Source organism: Onychostoma macrolepis, chromosome 09 (assembly GCF_012432095.1).
Source record: "Onychostoma macrolepis isolate SWU-2019 chromosome 09, ASM1243209v1, whole genome shotgun sequence".
Lineage (NCBI taxonomy): Eukaryota > Metazoa > Chordata > Actinopteri > Cypriniformes > Cyprinidae > Onychostoma > Onychostoma macrolepis.
In genome coordinates, this window is record NC_081163.1 from 13,081,134 (window position 1) to 13,104,717 (window position 23,584).

General features: G+C 37.1%; 1 protein-coding gene across 8 annotated transcripts in view; it reads right to left on the minus strand.

Moving 5' to 3' along the window:
• The window catches only part of kdm6a (lysine (K)-specific demethylase 6A), a 69,708-nt gene that overhangs the window by 40,788 nt on the left and 5,336 nt on the right, over positions 1-23,584 (minus strand). For 3 of the 8 annotated variants that reach the window (XM_058786263.1, XM_058786260.1, XM_058786259.1), the window contains exons 3-7: positions 23,254-23,362; positions 23,116-23,165; positions 19,221-19,279; positions 17,619-17,663; positions 8,562-8,682 (exon numbers count right to left, since the gene is read on the minus strand). In XM_058786263.1, the coding sequence (XP_058642246.1) occupies positions 8,562-8,682; positions 17,619-17,663; positions 19,221-19,279; positions 23,116-23,165; positions 23,254-23,362 (384 nt within the window). Of the gene's footprint in view, positions 1-8,561; positions 8,683-11,767; positions 11,972-16,653; positions 16,673-17,618; positions 17,664-19,220; positions 19,280-23,115; positions 23,166-23,253; positions 23,363-23,584 lie in introns of those variants that run through there. The other 5 variants (XM_058786262.1, XM_058786261.1, XM_058786266.1 and 2 more) reach the window with 3 other exon arrangements.

The following is a 23,584-nucleotide window of genomic DNA, read 5'->3' on the forward strand; positions in this document are numbered from 1 at the left end:
CTGACTGACAAGTAAAAGAACCATTAACGGCCTATTTTATGTAGTTTACACAGCTATGTATCTGTACTAAAGATGCACCGATTGCAATTTTCTTGGCCGATTCAGATTTCCAATTTTTTGGAAGTGTGACCTGCCGATACTGATTTTTGTTGATTCCAATTTTTTTTTCTCCAAGAACTATAACTGACAGCATGCACAATCAAAAATCTACGCAAATTTCAACGCAAAAAATATTTACATAAAAGAAATTAAACATTTTTTTTTTAAACATACAAATAAATGTTGAAAAAATGCAATGATACTTTTAAATATGACTAAACCACCAGTAGGTGGCAGCAAGTGTCCGTTTTAATGTCATTTATTCATTCATTCAACCGATTCATTCAAATGGCAAGGCAAGTGAATGTCCTTATGATTGGGCCACTGAATCATTGACTCACTCAATTAGTTCAAAAATGTGGACTCATTCGATAACGAAACACTGCTGTGTTGCTCAGAGACATGAAACAGTTCTGCTGTGGCTTTGATCTGAACCATTTTCGTCAGCGAAAAACTTGTGTATAAAATCTAAGTCGCTTAATTTTAACTTCTTGTTTACTGAAATACTATTGTATAAAATCTGTGTCATTGCAATCGTGTTGATATTGATATTCAGGGAAACATCATGGCCGTATAACGTTGCTTATCTAAATCATATTTTGTAAAAAACTAAATAAATAAAAATATTCTATAAATCTATAAATTTCTGTGAGTTACTTTGTGTGTGCTGTCTCTCTCACACACTCACTGCCTAATCTGGCACGACAAATACATTATCAGTCGCTATTTATATTGAATGCAATTAAAATTAGAATCATTATCATGCGAAACGATGTGTTTACACGCAACTGTGAGTGTGCGCATGGCTGTGACGTCATTGCCTGTGTCGCTGGCAATAAAAGGATCGGCTCGGAACCGGCAAGAAGTGAGACTGACCGGCCAGTCACCGATCCGGGCCGGTCATGCGAAAAATCGGCCGATTCGGTGCATCTTTAATCTGTACTGCTGTGGATCTGATGCCATAAACATCATGAACGTAAAATCAGTAAGCACACTGGACCAGTGAGTGGGATCAAGAAGAGATGAGGAGAGGTTTGGAACAAGGGAAACATTTTTGAAAAGAGGAGGAAGTCGATGAGCTTAAAAATCAAATCCTCTGCACAGAGGTTGTCTTTCCTTTAGCCCAGATGGCTACTCAGCATGCACACACACTCACATTAGGAGAGCATGTAGAGATGAGAAAAAAAAAAAACCTCTCCCTTGCCCTCAATGGCCTCAACAATAGGAGAGAGATTCATAAAAGGACAGTTAAGTTGATACAAAAAACAAAACAAAACAAAAAAACACTCCAAAAGCAATAAAATAAGCGAGTAAAAAGGCTAAACCAGTGTATTTACTGACAAGACTGTAAATCTGAACAAAATCACTTGACTGAGGTCAAGAATCACTGGTGATTCACTGACCTACAAAACAGTTACGGTTTGCCAAAAACAGCCTGCAGCACTGTAATCCCTGACCAGAGTAGAAGCCAAGAGACTGGAGGAGCTAATTATAAGCCTGCTAATCAACCCACTACAAACAAACAAAAACCACATTTCTACAATACTGAAATGCACAAATAAATGTTAAATGAATACACTATGATAAACAAGCTAAAATAAACATAGCATCATGGCATGTTAACAATTAGAAGGAAATTAGGTCAACTTGTTCTTTAGTTTGTAAAAAATTAAGGCCCTTCAGTTTGTTATATTTAACCTTTCAACTGCTGTCACAAACATGTAAAGCCAATAAACTCAAACACTGCATAAGTATTACCACTCATTGCATAACAGAAAAAAACATCTGCCCACAGAAATGACACCTCTAATGTATATCTACACTGAACAAAATTATAAAACGCAACACTTTTGTTTTTGCCCCCATTTTTCATGAGCTGAACTCAAAGATCTAAGACTTTTTCCATCTACACAAAAGGCCTATTTCTCTCAAATATTGTTCACAAATCTGTCTAAATCTGTGTTAGTGAGCACTTCTCCTTTGCCGAGATACTCCATCCACCTCACGGGGGGGGCATATCAAGATGCTGATTAGTAGAGGTCGACCGATAGTGAATTTTACCGATACCGATAGCTAGGTTGGACCACACTGGTCGATACAGATTAATCAACCGATAGTTTTCAAAATAGATACTGAAAGAGAGCTAGTGCTTTACTATTTAAAAAAATAAATAAAAAGCAGCAACAGTACTGAACCATACTTTGTAAATGAATAAAAAAATATTAATATTATTTACTATATTGATCATTAAAGTTATTTCATAGTTTGCTAATGTTAAAAGAAGAAACTTTAAAATTTAAAAATGTAGCCTATTAGTAGCTAATAGTGAATGTTGAAATGAACAAACTCTAACAAGGAACAATACTTCAACAGTTTTCATTAATGCTACGAATGGACTCTTATTTACCATTTAATTTCAACAGCAATGCTCTACACAAGGCCATAGCATTAAAATTACATACATATGGATATTGTATGTGTACTCAAACACTTTATTTGCTTTTATTTTTTAACACTTGATAATTATCTAATCAAAAAAAAAAAAAAAAAAAGTCACACACCGGGCAAAAGCGCAACGCTGCGTCTAGGAGAACTCAGAGGTATCACACACTCACACACCAGACGCTTTGCGTTCAAACCAAGTAGCGGTCTAAAACAATTTATTTAAAATCACCAAACGGACATAAGTTTGCTTCAAGAATGAACAATGTGGCATAAATGAGTTTGAAGTTCGGCGTTTAAAAAACAGAGCAAGCGGAGAGAGAACGCGCAATCTGTATTACAGCTCTCTATATGAAGCATACAGACTTTATTAGAGCCACAGAAAGACAAACGTTTTGCTGAAAAATGCACAATACATAATTTATAGCCTAGGGTGAAGTCATTATGTACATTCACAACGATTTGGGACAAATATAACGTAATTTAATAGAAAACTGTGAATGGCGCTCTGTTCCGCGGCAGGCTTTTCTGTCGGCTGTATTTAAATGTGAGTCTGGAGTTTCCCGCTCTGTGCAACGCGCAGTGTCACGTGTCAAAATAAACAACACGTGCCGTCAGTGATTTCCGCCTCTAGAGGCCGCTCTCGTACTGTATAATGCCAGCGGACCCTTCTCAGCCACTCCAGCAACGGTTGCAAACCGGAAAACTATCGGCATGGATTTTTGCCGATAACCCATAGTTGTGGCAATCAACTATCGGTGCCGATTAATCGGCAAAACCGATGAATCGTTTGACCTCTACTGATTAGACAGCATGATTATTGCACAGGTGTGCCTTAGGCTGGCCACAATAAAAAAGGCCACTCTAAAATGTGCAGTTTTACTGCATTGTGGGGGTCCGAAAACTAGTCAGTATCCGGTGTGACCACCATTTGCCTCACGCAGTGAGTTGATCAGGTTGTTGATTGTGGCCTGTGTAGGCATGGGCCGGTATGAGATTCTAATGGTATGATAACCTTAGATAAAAATATCACGGTTTCACGGTATCACGGTATTGTGATTACAGCTCTAAAATGTTATTTTTAAATGTCTGGGTAAAAAAAAAACAATGTTTTTTCCACTGAACACAATACATTTTATTTTTAAGAAACATATAGAACATTTTGGAACGGTAAACATGTCAGGCTAAATAATTAATATAAATAATTGAATTCTTGTTAATTAATAAATTATTTTCTGTAAAAAAAAAAAAAAAAAGTTTTTTTTTTTTTTAAATGCAGTCACTTAACCTAAACCTACAGCTCAATAATCAAAAACATAAATCAAAACAATTTCTGTAAAAAATAAAAAAATGCAGTCATTAAACCTGCAGCTCAACAAGGTTTTTGGAGATATGCTCACTTTCTACACATTCATCTTTCAGTCCAAGTTATGAGCGGTGAGGTACAAAGATGTGGGCACATTCACATAAGGAGAGTGCGCAATTGTGTCACACACACACAGTCTCTCTCCGTATAATACTCAAACAGTGGCAAAGACACCTGAGAGCCAGCAGTTTGTTTCTTTTTTAAAATGACGTGATTTTGAACAGATGTAAACAACGGCAGGAGGCTTAAAATTATAGACGTGATACCAGCTAAATTTATTGTACCATATCGCAGAAATGTAGTACTTTAGTCTGTAGTACTCTATTCCCCGCTCTGTGAAGTAACGTGAGGGCTAATTAACTAGCTAACCTCAACTAGTTTCCTCCATGTTATCTGCCTCGGTAGCAAGCCGAATAGTATTTATTTCAACACTGAAACAACCGGCGAATGGGTCTCTGTCTTGATCGAGGGTGAAAGAGGGAGAAATGAAGACGACACGGATATATCTTTGTGTACGACCTGGAAGTATTTATTTAGCGATCGGCGCCAAAACGTCATCTGTACGGAACATCGTTGTGTACGCAACATGATTGGTCTACGTTACCCGAGAAATTCCCATACGGCAGACTTCGTCTTTTTCGACGGGGGAAAAAGTTCCAGGGATTCACCTCATGCGGCCATCATCCTACACACAGGTTACTCTCACTGACCGCTGTCCGGAGGGGGAGGGGTCGTTTGACTCGTTACGCTCTTCACTGCTCACAACTGAGTCCTGCACTTTCCGTCTTTGACGACACGTAAAAAAGCAGCGCATACCGCAGGAACGGTATAACGGAAAATTTTAGTGGTTTTGAAACCGTGAATTTTCCAAACCGCGGTATACCTTGAAACCGGTTATCGTCCCATGCCTAGGCCTGTGGAATGTTGGTCCACTCCTCTTCAATGGCTGTGCGAAGTTCCTGGATATTGCCTGGAGCATGCTGTCGTATACGCCGATCCAGAGCATCCCAAACATGCTCAATGGGTGACATGTCCGGTGAGTATGCTGGCCATGCAAGAACTGAATGTTTTCAGTTTCCAGGAATTGTGTACAGATCCTTGCAACATGGGGCCGTGCATTATCATGCTGAACATGAGGTGATGGTCGTGGATGAATGGCACAACAATGGGCCTCAGGATCTTGTCACGGTATCTCGGTGCATTCAAAATGCCATCAATAAAATGCACCTGTGTTCGTTGTCCATAACATATGCCTGCCCATACCATATCCCCACCGCCACCATGGGCCAGTCGATCCACAACGTTGACATCAGCAAACCGCTCAACCACACGACACCATACACGCTGTCTGCCATCTGCCCTGTATGGAAAACCGGGATTCATTCGTGAAGAGAACACCTCTCCAAAGTGCCAGACGCCAGAATGTGAGCATTTGCCCACTCAAGTCGGTTACGATGACGAACTGCAGTCGGGTCAAGACCCCGATGAGGATGAAGAGCATGCAGATGAGCTTCCCTGAGACGGTTTCTGACAGTTTGTGCAGAAATTCTTTGGTTATGCAAACCGATTGTTGCAGCAGCTGTCCGGGTGGATGGTCTCAGACGATCTTGGAGGTGAAGATGCTGGATGTGGAGGTCCTGGGCTGGTGTGGTTACATGTGGTCTGCGGTTGTGAGGCCGTTTGGATGTACTGCCAAATTCTCTGAAACGCCTTTGGAGACAGCTTATGGTAGAGAAATGAACATTCAATTCACAGGCAACAGCTCTGGTGGACATTCCTGCAGTCAGCATGCCAATTGCACACTCCCTCAAAACTTGCGACATCTGTAGCATTGTAGAGTGGCCTTTTATTGTGGCCAGCCTAAGGCATATCTGTGCAAAAATAGATTATCTCGGCAAAGGAGAAGTGCTCACTAACACAGATTTAGACAGATTTGTGAACAATATTTGAGAGAAATAGGCCTTTTGTGTAGAGGTCGACCAATTCATCGGTTTTGCCGATTAATCGGCACCGATAGTTGATTGCCAAAAATCCATGCCGATAGTTTTCCGGTTTGCAACCATTGCTGGAGTGGCTGAGAAGGGTCCGCTGGCATTATACAGTACGAGAGCAGCCTCTAGAGGTGGAAATCACTGACAGCACGTGTTGTTTATTTTGACACGTGACACTGCGCGCTGCACAGAGCGGGAAACTCCAGACGCGCATTTAAATACAGCCGACAGAAAAGCCTGCCGCGGAACAGAGCGCCATTCACATTGTTTTCTATTAAATTAAATTTACCAAATCATTGTGAATGTACATAATGATTTCACCCTAGGCTATAAATTATGTATTGTGCATTTTTCAGCAAAACATGTGTCTTTCTGTGGCTCTAATAAAGTCTGTATGCTTCATATAGAGAGCTGTAATAGATCGCGATTTCTCTTTCCGCTTGCTCTGTTTTTTTAAACAGTGAACTTCAAACTCATTTATGCCACATTGTTCATTCTTGAAGCAAACTTATGTCCGTTTGGGGATTAAATAAATTGTTTTAGACCACCACTTGAATTGAACGCAAAGCGTCTGGTGTGTGTGTGTGTGTGTGTGTGTGATACCTCTGAGTTCTCCTAGACGCAGCGCTGCGCTTTTGCGTGTGTGTGACTAACATTTTTTTTTTATTATTAGATAATTATCAAGTGTTAAAGGTGTTGTATGTAGGATTGACAAAAAATAAAAAAATAGAAGCATATAAAGTGTGTGAGTACACATACAATATCCATATGCATGTAATTTTAATGCTATGGCCTTGCGTAGATATTTAAAGATGGCCATCTTTAAGCATGATTGTTGAAATTAAATGGTAACACTTAACAATAAGAGTCCATTTGTAGCATTAATGAAAACTGTAGAAGTATTGTTCCTTGTTGGAGTGTGTTCATTTCAACATTCACTATTAGCAACTAATAGGGTACATTTTTAAAATTTTAAAGTTTCTTCTTTTAACATTAGCAAACTATGAAATAACTTTAATGATCAATATAGTAAATAATATAATATTTTTATTCATTTGCAATGTATGGTTCAGTACTGTTACTGCTTTTTTTTTTTTTTTTTAAATAGTAAAGCACTAGCTTTCTTTCAGTATCCATTTTGAAAACTATCGGTTGATTAATCGGTATCGGCCAGTGTGGTCCAACCTAGCTATCGGTATCGGTAAAATCCACTATCGGTCGACCTCTACTTTTGTGTACATAGAAAAATTCTTAGATCTTTGAGTTCAGCTCATGAAAAATGGGGGCAAAAACAAAAGTGTTGCGTTTATAATTTTGTTCAGTGCAAGTTAATCTTCAGGGTAGGGTTGTACCAGCCATTCATAAGTTCTTACTTAAATTAGAACGTTAAGTCCACACTAGAGGCTTAGTAACTACTAGCTAGTTTGTAACTAAATCTATACATTATTTGGTTGCACGAGTTGTTCATAAGGCAGGACGTTGCTAGTAGTTCGTAAGCTCTCCGTAAAGTAATGCGTAGTCACAAAATATAACGTTTACCTTAATAGAAACCTTCAAATACATGAGCAAAACTTATATGCTATAAATTGCCTCACGCATACTAACGGTAAAAACAAGTTTCCATTAAAAACGATACATTAGTATTAGTCTACATGTAAGCTAGTTTTATATGTAAATAACATTCAAAAACTGTAATTGAAATAAGGATCAATAAATACTGAAAGGAAAAAAAAAAAAACATAAGAAATGCCATTTATTTCATCTGACATGCGCAAACACGGACCGAAGCGCGCAGAGGAGCGCTGTAGATGGGGTGTTAAATAAACGCTCAAAAAGAAAAGTACGTTTATTCACATATTGTTCTCTCTCTCCTAATATGTACAGGAGTATAAATGTCAGCAGAATCATATTTGCCTAAAGGATTGAAGGTTGTCCGGTAAAAGAAGAGCATATTGATGCAGTTCACTCAGTCTGCTATTTTATTCCAAGCGTTACTCCTGATCAGACGCTTCCGTAATTATTTAGTTTATACGTAGAGTTACACTTCAACTAAGTGTAGTGGTGCAACGAAAAACTATTTAGTAGTGCGTAAATTGTAACTTAGTGCCCATTTACGTCAAAACTAGGCTAAGTTGTAACTTGTGTACAGATGGCGCAACCGGCCCCTGGTATCATACTGCTAAAAAGGAAAACTGTAAAAGGTGTGCTTCAAATAAGACATATAATGTGGCCTGCTGTTTCAAAGGGAAAACTTCTCCAATACTAACCTTGACCAATGACCTGACGACAATGCCAACAGTCTGAACTAAATTACTGACACCAGCATCACAACACTTAATAAACACACAAATTTCAAAAGGGTCCTCACACCATAGGTGCTTGGGAATTAAAAACACATTCAGAAGACCAGTATCTTGTATTAAGGCACATTTAACCAGCATTTAAGCCTGGCAGTAAGTACATTATAGAGCATGCAGCTACTGTAGCTCCAAGAGTAGAGCATGGGACTAGCAACGCCAAGGTTTTTAGTTCAAGGGTTTGATTCCCAGGGAATGCACAAATTCAAAAATGTAATGCTAGAATGCAATGCTAGTCACATGCAAAAAAAAAAAAAATGTTTAAATGTAATGTAGAGAAGGAGACTTGGCCATTAAAAGACATACCTTGAGGCTCGACTCGTAGTCTGTGTTGACTTTAAACATCAGGCCGAGTCGCAGATGGATCTCCTTGGCTCTTGAGAAACTAGGGTCAATGTAAAGCACCTCCTGAAATGCTTTAATCGCCCTGTGGAAGAAAAGAAACATCAAAAAATCTTAAGGAAGAGACACTCATTTATAGATGCAATGTGATTAATAATTAAATAATGATTAACTTATAATTAATCAAAAAAATCTGTGAAATTAAAATTTGGGAAATGAATGGTTTGAAGCAACAAATAGTAAAATTGATTGGCGCATGTGCTTCAAAAGCAAAAGCAAAAGTATTATGCACTGGAATGCAACGGAATTACAAGTGAAACTAGTGCTGCGTGGTTGACTCTGTTGTAACCCATCTATTTATATTACATATATATGCATGACATTCAAATTCATAACGGAGTGCCACACACAGTGGACTATTACACTTGATCTCCACCTCTGACAGAGATTGCAACACGTTGTCAGCTCACAGCAGTGGGTTTTGCTTGCTTATACAATGTTCGCTCAGACAAACAGAGGGTGTTTTTGCTGAGCCACGGCCCACTGAACTCAATGGCCCCGATCCCCCTTCTCTCCCCTCCCCTCCAAACAGTCTTTTCTGCTCTCTCTGCAGAGCACTGCAGTGTGTGAGAGCTCTGCATGACAGAACGCAAAGCTTTATCATCAATTCTTCATCCCCTGTAAATCACATTACTCTCACAAGAGCCAAAGCTATATGACACTATATAAAAAGAAATTTAAAAGATCAATAAATATGCAAATGTTCATTAGATCAATTAGCATGGTGACTGGCATTATAATTCATTTTTTTTATGAATTTTGTGGGGAAACACAAAAGATATTGTGGCCACGAATTATGAGTTTGTTCTCATGACTTAATTTGTTCCCTCATTTTAGTTAAATCATAGGTTAACAAGGGAACAAATGAATGAAACGCGAACAGTAGCCACAAATTACTTAATTCATTAGTCGTAGTAATGAATTTACAAGTTGACTGAATTATTAATTTTTTATATCTATTATTTCAGCAGGACACAGGAGTATTTCACATGCGCCAGTATTCAGTTTCTCTTTCCCCGCAGCTCAACATCCAATATAAATGCCTCACTCGTGCTGAAAATATAATATAATATTATGCTTTTCTGCCCATTTACAAATGGTGTGAGAGTTGCTGTGGAATATTAGGAGAAAACGAAGATATGAGACAAGATGGGCTCCAACCTGTTCCCAATATTTGATGTTCAAGGACTTTGTATTGTTTCTATTTTAATGTAAGTTTAAAGTTTAGAACACATTAAAAGCATAATTTACAAGCCCTAACAACTCGCTCGCTTCTTTGCGTCTGCTGCACGTGTTTTGTGCATAAGCTGCACGTACCCCCAAAACTATGCACCTTGCTTAATCGACCATCAATTAGTTTCAACAATTAAATTTATCATCAACAATTAAACTAAACTATCGCTCCAGATTCATTAGCAATCCTAATCTCTATAGTCCCAATGCTGGTTAAATTTTTTTCCAATTGTAAATATTCATGATACTACATCAACATCCCACTCACTTGTTCTGCCAGTACCACTTACACAACACAAACCTAAAATCTAGGCAAGCCAGGACAACTGATTTGCTAAAAGGACTGGAAGCCAGTAAACTAAATATCATAAGATATATGTAGTCCAAAACCCATGCCACAACCAGCCCAGCATGTAACCACATAGCTAATCAAAAAAAAAAAAAAAAAAAAAAAAAAAAGCTGTTTTCTCCATTTCAAGACTCCACAAATAGAAAATTGAAAGGCAAATAAGATTACTTTAACCACAAAATTTAGGATTACAAACTATAAACAAAATCTGGCTGGATCATCCTATTATAGTAAGGAAAATCATTACATAACTGCCTGGCTATAGGCTACATCTCTTTGTCTCTCAACCATGCTGGCTTTGAAGATCCCTGAATAACAGCAAATGGCAAGTGAGTGAACAAGAATAAGAGAGAGAATGAGAGAGAGAAAATGGGAAGCAAGGTCATCTCAGTTTCCTGCTCGGGAAATGAAAGGCAGGGGAAGATTACCTCATCATTTACTAGCAATAAAGAATCCATGACTGGGTCACATGCTCTAAAGTCACTGCACACTGAACTTAATAATCTAAGTTACGAACAATAGGATTACTTGACCTACAGGACAAAAACGTGACAAAGATGTTTAGACTTCCAATGAGTAATTGAGTCAAGGACCTGAAAGCTACATGGGACCAAAAAAACACAACTGAACATAATGCTCCAGGTTCAATAATAGTTATGGTGTGTGCTCACCAAAAGCAAAATGAATATTCGCATTGTGTTGTCGCTCTAGACTACTTGCAGAATGTTTTTCATGGCACTTTTTTCATGTGAATAAAAACATTGCATAATGTTCTCCTCCATTTTCTGATATAACCAAACGTGTCAAACCGGAAATGTCAATTAGCTCTTCCCTGATTGGCTTGCATGACAACACGTCACATGAATTTTCTGCTCAAGCTGAAATTTTTCAACTTGTGCAGAGGACGCAATTAAGATGTAGATCACATTTGCGGCAATTGCAGCAACCTTTGCATTAGGGATGGTAAGATTCACTGATTCGCATTTGTGCATTGGCATAAAAGTTAATGTGATACATCGATATAAAAAGTTTGCATTGGACACAAGCTTGCATTTGTATCTGTAGTTTCTAACATATTTGCATTGGTAAAAAAACTATTTATACATAATTATTAGATGATGTTCTATACTTTCATTATTTAGAAAGTGACCAATAACATTCTCCTCTCTAAACAATTTCTTAAGCGTGTTCTCTTATTCACCACTGCAGCTACATGAATATAATGCATCACAACGCTACGGAGACCAAGGCATGTCCTGAGACTCCCATAGAATATAGATTAACATGGCTGTCTGTCTGTACCAAAGAAATAAGTGAACTATCTGTACTAGGGATGTGCGGGTCTAGTCGACTAGACGGTACAGCTCCTGCTAGTCGACACTGAAATCAGTAGTCGATTACACGAGAGAAAAAAAATTACCATAATTTTAACGTTACATTTAAAACATTTTAACAACAAGCTAAAATAAAACTTTTGAAAAATATTTAAATATTTTTAAAAGCATATCTGGGCGTAAACTATTTTTACCTCAGACCTTGCATGCCCTTTCTTCATGTCCGTTGTGGCGAGCTCGAAATGACCAGCGAAGAACCAGCAAGGTGTGGGATTATTTTGAATTAGAAGGAAATGGAAAAGTTGTGTAAACTGTGTAATGTCAAATTGGCTTACAATAACTCTACTGGAGCAATGTGTAATCATATTCAATACAGGCATGTATGCGTTAGCTTGGAGGCTAGCCAAAGCCAGCAAATGTCAATCATGTCATACACTACAACCCGCTGCTGAGGTCCGCGATCCCATCCGCGCCGTCTATTCCTCTAAAACCCACTCCGGTGGTGGTGCGGGATTTCCAGGCTCTTTTCGAAACTGTCTGCTTGCTTGTAGTTATCTCTCTGTGTGCCTGTGACTTCAGTTCCTGCAGAGCGCATTTTTTTTTTCAAGTGCAGAATCGCCTCTAGTCCAGTCTTTCGCTAGACCATGTTAACATGTTAAATTCACTGAACAAATGCGCATGGTCTGAGTAAGTAAAACGAGCATTGTTTTGTTTTTAGACAATATAGCCAACATGAAGCACATTTTTAAAAGCCGTTTTAATGCAATTCCTTGATAAACTTTCCCATTGTTTTTGACTTGTGTTTTAATATGTTGGCTAATGTTATATGAAAATTAAGAATTCTGTCAATCTATTTTCCATTTCTGCATTGCTCCAGCTGATCTGAATAAATAAGCTATGCACTGGTTTATGTTGAGTGTATGCTCTTCCTTATTTTCTGTTTAACGACCGTCTAAAATTAAATGATGATAACGTGAAGCAAGCATACGGCATAATCGTGACCTATTTTTAGCAGATTTCATTGAGGGATTTGACAGTGTGATGCAAAGATTAAGTATTTCAAGTCTAGGCTGTTATACACAGTTTTTTTTTTTTCCCTTTTGCCATTTTTTGGGGGTTTCTAGCTTTTAGACTAGTCGGATACAAAACTTCTGTTTAAACGACAGTCAAATTAGTCGTAGCGCACATCCCTAATCTGTACCATATTGAATTGCATCGCATCATATTTTTTCCCATCGCATCGTATTGCACTGAACCGCATTGTGTTAAATCGAATAGAAACCGGATCGCACTGCATCGTAATGGGGTGAATCGCATCGCATCAGTAGCTGCTTCATATGCATCTTTAATGTATCGTATCAAGATGCGTATTGCATCGGCCTCAGTTATGAAGATGCACACCCCTACTTTGCATTGACTTTGTATGTAATCTACTGTGAATAATTAAATTCACTTTTGGCGTGCACACTATATCAACAGCATCTGTGACATTGTACATCAACATAGGAAAAAAAAATTTACACTCAAAAACATGCCTTTACCGTAATTTTCAAAAGGGAAAGACAATGTCCCAGAGAAAGTTCAAATATACAGTTTCAAAATTACAAAACTTAACTTCACAAAACTTAAAACCATATGCTTTAGCATGACACTATGTGATTGAATTGCTAACCAACCTTAACCTTGCCTGTGCAATGATATCAGTTATCCATTAGGCACTTTTTACATGACGCAAACTGCCTACAGGCATTAGAGGAATAACCATTTCATCCACCTAAACAGTAAACACTAATTAAAAGGACGCGTTACAAAGTATTTCTTTAAAAGAAAAAAAATTACATTTCACATAATAATGTAAGAGCTTTAACAAATACGAGCTTGTCATTTGTGCTTTCAACCCCAGCTATTTATAACTGCAGCATACATTCCCATACCAACAATGCAGATGGTTTATTTCTAACAACTATCAACTTGTCATTGCTATTTTATCCATTATTCACATCAATGTACTTCTAAATTTGCCAAGTTAATGCAAATATTCTTGCTGCTTGAGCAAGATGAACATCCCAGGTGAAAAAAAAAAAAAAAAAGTACACTTCCATACTAAAAATTATTCTTTAGTACTCAACTGTGCTATTTTGGAATGCCATGAATATGAACTAAAATGCACTTTCAACATACTATCTCTGTATTTCAAAAATACATGTAAATGTATTTAGTCACCACTTTTAGTACACTTGAGTGTTCTAGTGTATGAAAGATGGTTCAAGTGTACTACAAGTGGTAACGTTCTTCACAGGGCCAGCGTGAAGAACGTTCAGGACTGTAGACGGATGTGTCACTTGCCCGATCGGGCCACTGCAGCGTTGTCACGAAAGTTTATCATTTGCATTTGTTTTTAAGCCTTGTTAATTTAAAAATTCAAGAGATTACAAAGCAATTGGGCGTGAAAGACAACTCTTTTCAGTACTTGTGCACAGACAGCCGCGTCTCTGATACGCGCGAGCCACCTGAACGGGCAAATACATACAAAAGTATGTCAAAATACACATCCTGGCAAGTAACTTTAACAATGATTAATCTATTGAATTTATACACTGGAGTACAAATGCACCTGTCGACCGGATATTTTGTTTTATTTTAGAGCATCTTCTGTTCCGTGCTTGCACAATATGCACTGCAATCATTTTCCCAAATGGCATTTGTGTGGAAATATTATGTTATTATTATAATTAGTCTGTAAACGGCCGTTAACAGAGGCCAGAGACGATGAAGACGGACACAAAGAGGAGAAAACACTGTAGCACTAGCAGGCAGAACAAAATCACTGTTCAAGATGCACGAAATATAGGAAGAAAATCCAAATATTGAATTTTAAATGAACATGTTTCTGAGGGGAACTGGCTGTTTTCAGAAATGGCATTTTCTTTTCATCTTGTCTCCATATAATGCATATTAAATTGGTGTTAATACGCGCAGCGCTGCTGTGTTTACAGCGGTAACCAAGGAAACGCTGCACCACTGTTCCATGAGTGCCGCCTGCTGTCAGAGTGAAATTGCGTCTCATTCAGCCAGTCTGCTGTTTTTATTTTGTGTCGATGTAACGTCATGTAATGTTAGCATAATTTCACAAAGCTAAAGGTCGTTGTGTTTTTGCTTCAGATTTTGAAATTATACAGTCTAATATAAATCAAACATTGCACTTTTTTTTTTTTGTGGATTAATCCGTGATTAAAATATCAAATGGCTATGAAAAATCAAGGTGCAGCACAGAATGAATAATATTCAAATGTTATTTTGTGTGTGATTTTTCAATTTCTGTACCTGAACATCTACAAAACACAAAAACCTAAAGCATCATTTCATTTCTATCTTTGTGCTATAGGCCTATGTTTATTTGTGCTAATACTTGTTCATTTGTTCTTAGTTACTGGCTGTCACTTGTCTTTAAAAATGTTTAAACTTTATATTTATGATTATTTTTGACTAGTGCTTTTTGCTGTGGTATTGAAATTGACAGAGAATTGTAAAATTTTATTGATATCTAAAATATTGGTGTCATATAAGCTTATTTATTAGAATACAAGATAACATAGATCAAAAACAATGATAACACCAACTATTTTATTTTTTGTGGCAGGGCCAGTGAAAATGTTGGCAGGGCAAGTAAAAATTTGGTCCGACCGGGCCAGTAGAAAAAATCCTTAGCGTTGATCCCTGCAGTTGAGTACACTTAGATGATCTTAAGTTTACCTTAAGAAGTACTAAAGAATCATTTTTAGTATATCAAGTAGGGATGTAACGCCGTTTAATTTTTTAATTATCATTAAAACCGTATTCGATTATTGCGATTTGAACATCTCACAATAAATAAATACTGTCCAGCATAAAGCACAGTTTTCAGTAACAGTCTCACATGCGCACAGCAGCAGAGTAACTTAGTTTCGTTTTGGCGGAAAAGCTGGGAGGTTTTAAAAGAGTGCCGAGTAGTGATCGACCGATATTGATTTTTTTATAACCGATACCAATTATTTGCATGTTTATGTGCCCGATAACCGATATGCTGAACCGATATTTATTTACTGTTATAAAGTAAATAACTAACTGAGTGAAGTAAGTCCATACTTCACTTTGGTTTTTCCTCCTTTCAGTCATCTTAAAAAGTTGAAAATTAATTTCATGTTAAATTTAATCTTAATATTTGTTATAAATTTAATCATTACAACAATAAAAACATTTCATTTATAAAAAGCATCAGCGGCAACACTGATTTGAACAATAAGCAAAATAAATGTAGAATGTCTCATTTTCAAATGGAGAAAATAAAGGACAGGAGTCATAACTTCATTTAAACTACAGTTTTAGGTTTATAAGCCATTTAAAAGAGTGAAGAATAATTCACTGGATAATGTTAATTCACTGAATAATATTCTCTGGAATATTGAAATATAACAAACAAAACATCGTGTTTTATTGCATTTCTCAACTGGTATGTTATATCAGAATTATTCATATGTTTTTGTCATTCTAGATTATGAAACGCCTGCTGACAGTGCGGTTTATCTATGCATCTACACAGAACTATAGCCTACTCAAATTGCAATCGCTCGTGGAGATAATAATTTCCATAGCGATGCATTTATTTAGATGTTTATTTACAAAATAATGGTTATAAAGTAAATGTTAATATAATTTAGCGTGTTTTAAACAAGTGAATCTTGTTAAAAGTTACATGCGGTGGTCGTGCTGAAGCATTTCCTGAGCATCAACTGCTGAGTGCACAGCAATATGAAAGCGGCTTCACGAGACTAATGATTAGCATATACAACAGAGAGAGAATTAAATTCAGCGCTTTTATTTCCAACATGTGCTCATTCATGGCTGCATATAATTTAATTCAGGCAAAGTTATGTCTTTATTGGGACAGACTGACGGATTATCTTACTTGACTCTGTGAGTTCGTCTCTATTTCTTAGAGCAAAGCTGTATAAACTGCATATCAGGCATTTATGTAATGCATCCAATTTGTGCATTAATGGCTATGTTAAATAAAGTTTACTAACCACAGCAAATCAAGTACCTGTGCAGACCGTTGTTGTTGTCTCGTCTCCCCTCAGACGCGCTGCAATGGCGATCCTGCACGCAATTCTCAAAACACCCACAAGATTATCGCGTTTATCGGTGAATCTGATATTACAAAACCGATATCTGATTATGGTAAAATGCTTAAATATCGGGAAAAATATCTGTAAATCGATATATCGGTCGATCTCTAGCGCTGAGGGAATTATACGGGAAACAGCTGTAATTCAGCTTTTCCATATAAAGCGCCACCTGTTGTCAGAGAGTGGATTTACAGAGACTTATATTTACATTCAGCCTGTGTGCAGTTTCTGTCTGGCCAAAACTGGCCGAATTTGCATGCCCTGCTGTAAATTTTGACCAGTTGAGGAAAAACAAGCTTATGTGGATTCTACACATTTAAACAATTCAGATAAGTTATGTAGAATTATTTGTGGAGCAGATAAAATACATATAACCATTTATTAATAAGTTATTTTGACTTGACCCTTTTCTTTATTTAAAGGCTGAAATGTGAGATTTACCTTTATATGAAACTTTTTCAAAGCTTTATTTGAACATTTACATTAGATATTTGAACATGCTATTAAACTGTTCTAAAATCCGAACATCATTGGTAATGTTATTGTTTTAGTGGTTATGCAAACAAAAAGTCATTTTATTTGTTATTTGTTGATTTTTAAATATAAAACTTGGTGAAGGGATTTATGTGTCGGTGCTTTTTGAACATCTCCAGCACATTTTAATAATACCGTGATAATACTGATAACCGTGATCATTTTGGTCACTATAATCGTGATAAGAAATTTTCACACCGTCACATGCCTAATATTAAGTACAAATTTAGTGTGCGAAAAAAAGAGCACTTTAAGTACATTATGGAAGTGCACTTGTTTTTCACCTGGGATATCTAACAGAGCATGTCTGAGGCATACCCTTACAAATCCAACATGGTATGCCTACCTTCTCTGTCCAGAATGGGCATCTGAGGGGGTGCGCTGCACTGCCCTAAGACAAGGAAAGAGGGCACCTCCAGTAGTAAATATCACAATTGCCAAATCAATACCAATATCCTATTAAATTTAATATGCTATGCATTAATATATAAAATTGACCTTAAAACACTATTGGGGAGGGAAAAAAAGTTGACTGATTCATGAATGAGGGAATGTGATGCTTTTCCCATAATCCTTTAAGGCCCGACTGCCATTCTGTAGTACAAGATTACCAACTGAACACAATATCGGTCTTTGGGAGATTTTGAATGTTAAATGTTATCTAATGTAACCCGACTAGAGACAGTATAATCCTATATACTGAAGTGAATCATGGGGGACCTGTAGGCTTATAAACTAGTAAAGACAACTACACTGATCAAAAATAAAATAAAGAAATAAAGAAACTGTGTTCAAAATTTAAAGTGACCAATTATCCCAAGCACCGTGTAAATGCTGAGAGAGAGAGAGAGATATTATACCGAATCCATTTTTGAATATTTTAAACAAATCTGACCCCGTTTTAATATTTAAGACCAAACAACATCTTTTAACTCATAACTGGACTATGTTGAACATAAATCAAATTGATGTCTTTTTAATCACATCTTGCAGTAATCACCTAGTGCCAGAGTGTTGCATTTTTAAGCTTCTAATGAAACAAGTGAGGACAGAGAAGGTCAAACCGTAAATTAAGTGAACAAAATGACCTTTATCATTGTTTATCCATGTACAATATCAAAGAACAGAAATTTAAAATTGAATTTCACAATGTTTATTAAATGCTTTTGCAACAAAAGTGGATGTCTATTTGTCAATATTGTTGCCATTTCTCGAGCAATGTTTTCTGCTTGCGCTTTGCTGCTGTAGCCAGCACTGCCAACTAGCATTTTGGCTGTATACTTATAGAACGATGCAGACACACCAATACAGAACTAGGAACACAAACAACCACGCTCTAGGTTAATTATAACAGGCCCAGTGAACCAAATTCATATCACCTCCTGAGCAAAAGTTTACGGATCATGTACAAATTGGAAGGCACTCTAACAACAGCCCACACAAACACTTGTATTTTAGTAGACTACAAACAAATGGAGAATGAAGAGCCCCTTTACTTTGAACCACACAGTGCATGCAGACTGTATATTTAACTGCCATCATTTTGTGGTTTAATCGCATCTCGCAAAACAATAATTTTAATTCAATTAATTGCTTAGCCATGCTTTAGACAAAGCCACCAAGAGATACGGTCTCCAAAACAACACTTCAGTTATTCATCGACTGAAAGCGGACAAAAAAATAATGCACATACTTTCTGCAGTCTTTAACAACAACAACAACAAAAGACTGAATGTAAAAAAAAAAAAATACGAACAAGGAGAATAAAATAAAGAATTTCTAATTAGTCTGTAAGCTGAGAAAGCATCAACATCACACTTCAGGTCATGAAAAATGCTATTAGGGATGATATTTCAACAATGTTACAGATGAAAAAAGAAAAAAAAAACTAGATGGAATGCACGAGAAAACAAATGCATCACAGAACACACAGTAATTGTGTACTTACCAGTGAAAAGCATTGTAATGGAAGTAAACCAAACCAAGGCCGTATAAAAAGGCAGCATTCTGGAAAAAAAAAAATAAAGCTGAGAGTTAGAAACATAATGAGAAGAAACTATTCATTAATTCATCATAGTTTAATTAATCAGCAAAATAGCTTTCTAATAAAGAATGGCACCTTAAGCATGAGTAAGGATGGTTTACCCTCACAGTGGGTCTGACACATCTGCACTCAGCAGGGGACAGAAATGTCTGCGGCTAATGAGCATGTGTTAAACTAAAAAGGTGGCAAAGTCTTCGTCTCCCGCAACCACAAAAGGTTATATTTACATAACGGAATGTGCAACACAATAAGGATCAATGAAACATTATCGTGTCTGAACCTCTTATCTGTGCTCACAGAGGCAAAGCGTGACTCAAACTGAAAGCCACTGCGGCTTGTCTTCCCCACAAATGCACTTTCGTTAGATGATGAAACTAGATGGTAAGTTGACGAAGTGAATAATTTAAGAATTCAACTAGAACTGGGTTATATGGTCTAACAAATACAAACCCCAATCACCATTTTCATATAGACAAGGTGAGTTTCATGACAGCTTGTATATGCAGCACAAACCACAAAACTTGTAACCAATTTGAATTTTTAGTGAGTTTTCCACTTTAAAGCACTGAAAGAAGAGTCAAATAGCTTAAGCCTGACAGCTAAAATATTATTACACACTTTAATCATCAAAAATAACGTAAATATCCAATATGTAATCATAGAAGGCAAGAAGGGCAAGAAGGCAGGATTATCAGTGAATAAAAATTTATATTTCAGGCTGTTGCATTTTAACCAGAGTGGACCTAAAGGAAAAAGTGTAGATAAAGCAAGAGCAAATTTTGCTTTTGCATTTATGTGACACACATTGCATTCAAAGTACACATTTTTTCAGTTCATGCATTCCAATGCACTCAAATGACAAGACTGTCTTGAAAGTGCAAATCAGGTTTCACATTTTAGATGAATCCTCTGTTCCAATGCAATCAGGAAGTCAACAATGACATGGGCTTACAACGACCTGCACGACAGCGCATGCTACTTATTTACAATCTAAAAAGGTTGACTGTCTCACAAGACCTCGGACAGCAGTGTGAAGTCAGGACAGGCTCAGAATAAAGCGTGCCAGAGAAGCACCGACTGCAAAGCACATGGTGCATCACTCTGACAGGTTGACGCTACTGCACACGGGCCGCTCATCACACCTGCACAAATCACACACAGCTGTCTGACTGCTGAGACAGCACCCTTTTTAACCCCTTCAGCACAGGCACAAATTTAGAACATGCCCTGACTCTGAGAGCAAAAAATAAAATCGGGGAGGAAAAAAAAAACCTAAGCTTTGGAGAAAGTATGAAATCTTCAACTTCCACAGCTGCGGTCTGCAATGTTTCCATTGGCAAATTTTCCATTCAGGCGTCCAAAATAAATAGTGCCAATGCAAAAGTGAAATTTATAGTACGAACAGTTAGAAAGTACCTAATAACTCACATAGGAACGTTCAGTCCATCTGTGCTGGAAATCAGTTTCTATTAGCCGTATGCTGAGGCTTAGCGCCTGATATGTGAGAGATGACACTTCTACAGTTGACAGCCATATCTGAAGTCAAATCACAGGGCTCGACATTAAGACTTGACATGTGCTTGTCCTTAGGAAAAAGTTACTTGTCTGGGGCCAAAAAAAAAAAAAAAAGGCCTTAAAAAAAAAAAAAAATCCATTCTGAATCAAATGTCTCATCACTGGTCTATGAGGTCTTACTTTAATCAGCATGTGTGTGATATTTGCCTTAAATCGATTTCTAGGACACTTTGTAACTTCATGAAAGGCAATATTTTCCTAACCTTACTAAATGTACGTGTCATGTCGAATTTTGTAATTTTATCAATACATTCAGTTAGAATAATTAGGCTCTGTATGGTTGTTACCATTCAAATGAAATCGCTATCAACAAACTCCATCTTTCCACTGCAGAGGAAACACTGAAGCTGCATTGAAAGCACCATTTAGATGCATTTACTTATACTGTTTAATGAAGATAAGAGGTTCCATGAATGCATTTACACAGTAAAATTGCAAATGCATAAATAATGTTATAAGATTAATGTTTTACTTTAACACATAAACATGAAATGTTGGAAAAATGCAATGATACTTTTAAATGTGAAACCAAACCACAGTAGGTGGCAGCAAGTCACTGTCTTAATGAGTGAGTCACTGATTCAACCAATTCGTTCAAATGGCTATTTCATTCAATAAATAAAGCAAGTGGCTCACTGAATCATTGACTCACCCGATTTGTTCAAAAATGCTGAATCATTCAGTAACGAAACACTGCTGTATGTTGCTCGGAGGTGCGCTACTGTTCTGCTGTGGCTTTTAGAACTATTTTCGTTAAAAAAAAACGGTCAAAAATGTGTCTAAAAATGTAAGTCAGTTAATATTAACTACTTGTTTACTGAACTACTGTTGTATAAAATCAATGTCACATTTGCAAATGTGCTGGTGCTTGGTCGTGTGATGATCATATGTTATATAGAATTAAAAAAAAAAATTCTAACGCAGTATGTCTGTTCAAGTTTGTTTCTTTGTGTGTGCTGTTGCGCCTATTAGGGTTTTTTTTTTACCGCGAGTCAGATAGGCTGCACGAGCCTCAACCTTGATACTGTCAATACATTATCCGTTATCAGTCATCATTTACACTGAAAGTAATAAAATCAGAATCATTCTCACCAAAGTTTCAGTGCTGCCCTAGTTATTGATGTGTTAATTTTATTCATTTCTAGCAATTATCGTCGATTTGATTGCACAGATACTATTTAAACTAAACTGAGCTAGACAATGACATCTCTGAACTCAATAATGAAATGCCTTTAACTGAAAATTGAGTGTTTAATCTTATCATTATACATCACTGACACTCTATCCTCCAATTTGATACTGTTAAGTGCTTTGACACAATCTGTATTGTTAAAAGCGCTATATAAATAAAAGTGACTTGACTTGACTTGTTAATCAGGTTACTTGTCCGGTCGGGCAAGTAAAATTCTCTTTCACTTGCCCCTTCACAAAATCCACTTGTCCCGGACAAGCATTAATGTCGAGCCCTGAATCACATTGAAAGTTTACTCTGCTATGGAAATTTCACAGCCAAAAGCATCACTCTTGCTCTAGGAGAGAACCCAGAACTGTCAGAGGCCATTACTGACACTCCTGCAGGATCTCATTTCACATTCAAAAACTCTCTTAGAGACAGTTACACCTAGCCATATCAAACTGAATTGTTTTCACTAATAACGGACACATGGAATTACATCTGTTATAGGCGATCCAAATGCAAGTAGCCATACTACAAATAGTCCAATTGAGTTTTGTGCATGTACATTTGTTCAGTTCTTATTGTATCACTATTGCTTAGCAGACTTTCAGTTTAAAACCCTTGTTTTGACGCAATGATTACACCACCTTTTGATATTTTCTATGATGCATTAGACCAGTGGTGCCCAATACTGTTCCTGGAGATCTCAGTTCCAAACCTGCTTCAACACAATTGTCTGTAATTATAAAGTGTTCCTGAAGATCTTAATTGGCTGGTTCAGTTGTGTTTGATCAGGGTAGAGCTGAACTTTGTAGGAAGGTAGATCTCTAGGAACTGGATTGGGTACCGCTGCATTAGACAAATGAAATATTACCACATGCATCCACAACCACCTCCAAAAGTGGGCGTGATCGTATCACAATGAACTCCTAAAACACACTGGACACTGTTAACACCTGTATTTAACACTGCCTACACATTGGAAGGATTTAACAACAAGAGTAAACTGTGCAAGTGCACAACCAATGAGAATCAAGCATCCCTCACCTTCCAGTAGTCTGACTGTAAACTGTAGTATCTCTGGTATGCAGATAATGCTGAGCAGAAAACAAAAGAAACTTATTAAGACTGACAGTGATATTTTTTAATGCCAATAAAAGAAATAGTCCTTGGGTCAGAACTCACCTTTAGGATAATCTTCCAGTAAAAGGTTGAAGTGACCTAACTGGCAAAACACCTCTGGCTCCACTTTCCCTTCAGCTTTTAAGATGTAGACGTCATAGCAGCGAACAGCCTGTGAAGCAAACGATAAATGAGAACACAAGTCAGCATGCCCACCTGGAGAAACCAACCAGTTTGTCTTGAACTTGGTAAATCATTTTCCATGACAAACCAATTGTGACTGTTACATAATTTTCTCAATCAACTACCGTTCAATTCAACCAATTACTATTGTCATTTCCCATAAAATGGAGGTGAAGATATATAATGCAAAAGAGATAGTATAACATTGCAA